The following is a 5,000-nucleotide window of genomic DNA, read 5'->3' as shown; positions in this document are numbered from 1 at the left end:
TGTGTGTGTGTGTGTGTGTCAGGTCGGCCTTGCTGCAGAGGCGTCCGCGTCTGGTGCTGCCGATGCAGAGCCTGGTGTGCCTGGCTGCCTTCAGCTTAGCCCTGCCCCTCGCCATCAGCCTCTTCCCCCAGCACTCACAGGTGACACACACACACACACACACACACACACACACACACACACACACACACACACACACACACACACACACACACATCCTAGATTCCCAGGTAACACAATTTGCAGGTAAATCATATGTCTCTCTCTCTCTCTCTCTCTCGCTCTCTCTCTCTCTCTCTCTCTCTCTCTCTCTCTCTCTCTCTCACTCACTCACTCACTCACACTCTCTCTCTCTCTCTCTCTCTCACACACACACACTCACTCTCACACACACACACACACACACACACACACATCCTAAATCCTCAGGTAACACAATCTGCAAGTAGCTTACACACACACATGCGCACACACGCAAGCATACATGCACACATGATATTCACACACATGCATCACATAATCCCAAATAACACACACAGGCATAATCAGAAGCTATATATAGGAGCAGTATGACTATGTGTTGATTTAATTGTGATATATGTACAAGCAGTAAGCCTAAAGTATATTGTAATATGTACAGTGAGTCCAATATGTATTTGATCCCTTGCTGATTTTGCCGGTTTGCCCACTAATAAATACATGATCAGTCTATTAATTTACGATAATGTGTATTCAAACATGGAGAGACAGAATATCAAAAAGAAATTCCGGAAAATAACTTAAAAATAATATATTTTAATTTATTTGTATTTAATTTAGGCAAATAAGTATTTAACCCCTCTAGCTAAAGACGATAAAGTGCTTTGTGGCAAAGCCCTAGTTGTCTAGCACTGAGGTCAGATGCTTATTTTAGTTGATGACAATGTTTGTGCATATAGTAGAAAATATTTTTGCCCATTTTTCTTTGCATATTATCTCTAAAACATTAACAGTTTGTGGTCTGTAGCTTGGCAAATGGGAGGTTCAGTTCTTTCCATAGAATTACTATAGGGTTAATATTTGGAGACTGTAGGCCACTCCATGACTTTAATATGCTTCTTATTGAGCCACTCCTTCGTTGCTTTGACTGTATGTTGTGTATTATTGTCATGTTGGGAGATCCAAAAATGGCCCACCCTTCAGTGTAGTGGTGGAGGGAAGGATGTTTGCACTCAGGATTGCACATTACATCTCTCCCTCCATCCATTCATTGACGATGTGAAGTTGCCCTGTGCCTTGGCCAGACAAACACCCTCAAACCATAATGATACCACTTTCATGCATGATGGTGAGGAGGGTGTTCTTGGGATCATAGACAGCAGTACTCTTTCTCAAAACACATTGAATTGTGTTAATGCCAAACAGCTTGATTTTGGTTTCATCTGACTACAGCACCTCCTTATCATATCTTAAACCAGTCTGATGTCCGTTGGCGAACCTCAGGTGGGACACAGGTTCCTTCTGAAGTAGAGGTACCATGTGTGCACTACAGGATTTTAAACCTCTGTGGCATTAAGTGCTACCAGTAGTTTTCTCAGTGATTTTGGTCCCAGAAGCTTTGATATCATTGCCTAGTTCATCCCGTACAGGTCTAGGGTGCTTTCTTTCTGTTCTCATGATTATCAAATCCCTACAAAAGGTCAAATCTTGTATAGAGCCCCAGACAGGCTGATGGATAGTCATTTTGTATTCCTCACATTTTGGAAGAAATGCATCAACAACTGGGTTATTAATACCCAGTCTCTTTCTTGTGGCTTTGCAGCCCATTTAATCTTTGTTCAGGTCTAAAATCTTGTCCCTGATATCATTTGACCGCTCTTTGGTCTTTCCCATGCTGGTGAGGTTGGAGTGTGACTGATTCACTCATACTATGGACTGATTCTGCTGATTCAATGGGTCTTTTATGCATGTTAGTATGTACAGGTGTCTTTAATTCAGATGACAAGTTGATCGGAAGTGACCATCTGGTCTGTGGGCCCGGAACTGTAATCAGTTGGCAGGGGATCAAATACTTATTTTGCTCGATGAAATGGAAATAAATTAATATATATTCTCTTAAGTTAATTTCTGGATTTTCTTTTTGATATTCTGTCTCTCCATATTAGAATACATATTATCATAACATTTATTGACTGATCATGTCTTTGTTAGTAGGCAAACCAACAAAATCAGCAAGGGATCAAATACATATTGGACTCACTGTATATTCGAAGCATAAACAGCCTATTTTAAGCATAAGCAGTGTCTCCAGCTACTTCATGTAACATATGTCGAACTATTCAAACCAAATAAAATGTATAAACTAATGTTGTAGCGAAAACAATCCTAAAGTAGTTTAAATTGAAACAATTATCCATTTATGTACCATTTTAATTAGCGGCATACTGTAAAATACATTTAACTTTGTAACCTCACATAATGTGGTGTTAATTGTGCTTTAGGCACAAAGGACGACTGTAACAACTGCGTGCAAAGTTGTTTTGTGCGGCCGGCGTCTACTACATAAGGATCCACATTCTCCACGCAGTGTGACAGCACCCAAGCAAAATCCAATAACACTTGACAATTACACCAAACAGTCCTTCTGTAATCAGCACGGGCGAAACGCGAGGCGCCATACGAGAGACGCGCGCCGGTGCTCGACGCTCGGCGACACCCTGCCTTTTATCACGTCTTTAGATTGAAATGTCCTCTGTAATAATCTATTTGTCCATATGGTGACTGATCCACAGACATATGTGCCGCTTCTGCCAATGTCGCCCATTTCTCTCTTTCTCTCTCTCTCTCGCTCTCTCTCTCGCTCTTTCTCTATCTCTCTCTCTCTCGCTCTCTTTCTCTTGCTTCTGCTCTCCTCCATTTCTCACACCCTCGAGTTTTTTTTTCTCTTTTTGACACTTCCTGAATGGTGTCCAGACGAGAGTGTTCCTAAAAATCTGCCTCTCTCAGGAACCCCCTTCCCCCTCTCCTCCCTTCCTCTTTCTCCTCCCCCTCCTTCCTCCTCCACTCCTTCTTGTACCCCCCAACCTGCCGCCTCTCGCTTTCACACTCCTTGGGATGTCTCTCCACTCCACTCCCCCACACCTCTCTTTCTCTCTCTCTCTCTCTCTCTCTCTCTCTCTCTCTCTCTCTCTCTCTCTCTCACACACACACTCACACATACACACACACTCACACATACACACACACACACACACACACACACACACACACACACACACACACACACACACACACACACACACACAAACATACAGACACACACACACACACACACACACACACACATACAGACACACAAATAAACAATACACACAGGCGTTCACACGCAGACACACACAAGCACACTATCTCTCTTACAAATACATGTACACACATGCACACACACAAACTCTATTTTGTGATCACAAGCAAACATGTACACACATACACACTCTGTCTCTCTCTCTTGCGCTTGCTCGCTTGCATGCACACGCGCCCATACATTCACTCTCACACACACACACTTACTCACGCACTTACTCACTCCGCCATCTGTTTGTGGAGAAAATATTGCACATCTCAGGTCTGGCTTGGAGTCCCACCAGCCGGCGCGTTTCATATGCGCGCGGCGCCCAGGAACTATGAAATGGCTGTGAGGCAGAGAGAGGAGGAAAAAGAAATGTCTTTTCAAAATAACCTGCTCGCTCCCTCCGTCATTTCAGCTTTATTTTTGTACTTTAATACAGTACTTAGCGATATTTTGTGCCTTCAGCAGGGATACCATCTTAGAGAAACAATGTTTACAAACTATTTGCAAAATAATGTTTTTGTAGCTAGTTTCAATGTGTACACAATAATAAAGTAGCATTTTTTGTTGTTTCAATGTGTACAAAATATGAGGCCGTATTCTACAGCTTGTGTCAGTGTGTACAAAATACAAAGTAACTTATGGCAGCTTGTAGCAATTGTATCCCAAGTTAGACATATACTGCTACTGCTACAGTATATTAGCATTTATGAGTTCACTTTAAGCATTTGTGTTTGGAAATATTACTCATTCTTGGGTATTTGTGTGTGTGTGTTTCTCTCTCATTCTCAGATCCATGTGTCTCTGCTTGAACCAGAAATCGCAGCAATGACAGACTGTGAGGTCATGACCTATAACAAGGGTCTTTAACCAACCACTGACCGGCATTACTTCAGTCAAGAATCCCTCCCACACCTAATAAGGGAAGAGTTACGTAAACTTCAGAAGCACAGATGCAATATCAATCAATATCTATGTACTAATACACGCATATGCATAGGCAAACACAAGTGTACACACTAAATAATAATAATCTACGCCTGTGGTCAAGAGACATTCCCTAATCATCAATATACCAATGAGAACTTTTACACACACAGACACACAGACACACACACACGCACGCACGCACACGCAAGCACACACACACACACACACACACACACACACACACACACACACACACACACACACACACACACACACAAAGCAGCTGCCGATCTGAGCCCATTTTAATATGTCCACTACCCCTCGGTAGATGTTTGTATCGCTATAATCACGTCTTGTCAAAAGGATGAGAGCCTAAAGTTCATGGCCTTTTCTATCCTTTTTCTTATGTGATATGGAGATTCTTTTTTTGCCTGGAGACAAACATATCAGTGTTTACATGTATTTTTTATTAATCTAACAAATAAATTACAGTAACTATTTCTATTATTTTGACCTTGCCTTTTATCTCCATTCCCCTTTTGCCAGTGTGTCTATTACTGTGATCATCAGACTCATACTCCGGGTAGTAATACAAAAATATTTTTGTGTGTGAGTCCAAGACATAGGCTATCATATCACGTAGATAAAATACAATAGTTTTCATCACGGATTAGTGTTTTGAACTAATTTGGAATTGATCACTTGTGCTTTTTGGGGAACAAGTATTGTGGTAATCATTATCTGT

At 41.6% G+C, this 5,000-nt stretch overlaps 1 protein-coding gene across 4 annotated transcripts in view; it reads left to right on the top strand.

Moving 5' to 3' along the window:
- The window catches only part of sfxn5a (sideroflexin 5a), a 25,846-nt gene extending 21,087 nt beyond the window's left edge, over positions 1-4,759 (top strand). For all 4 annotated transcript variants that reach the window (XM_063184096.1, XM_063184098.1, XM_063184097.1 and 1 more), the window contains exons 13-14: positions 23-140; positions 4,118-4,759. In XM_063184096.1, coding sequence (XP_063040166.1) covers positions 23-140; positions 4,118-4,195 — 196 coding nt within the window. In that variant the 3' untranslated portion in view covers positions 4,196-4,759. The remainder of the gene's footprint in view (positions 1-22; positions 141-4,117) is intronic.
- The last annotated feature ends 241 nt before the right edge of the window (positions 4,760-5,000 follow it).

This window comes from Engraulis encrasicolus, chromosome 19 (assembly GCF_034702125.1).
Source record: "Engraulis encrasicolus isolate BLACKSEA-1 chromosome 19, IST_EnEncr_1.0, whole genome shotgun sequence".
NCBI lineage: Eukaryota > Metazoa > Chordata > Actinopteri > Clupeiformes > Engraulidae > Engraulis > Engraulis encrasicolus.
This window is presented reverse-complemented; position numbering and strand designations above follow the sequence as displayed.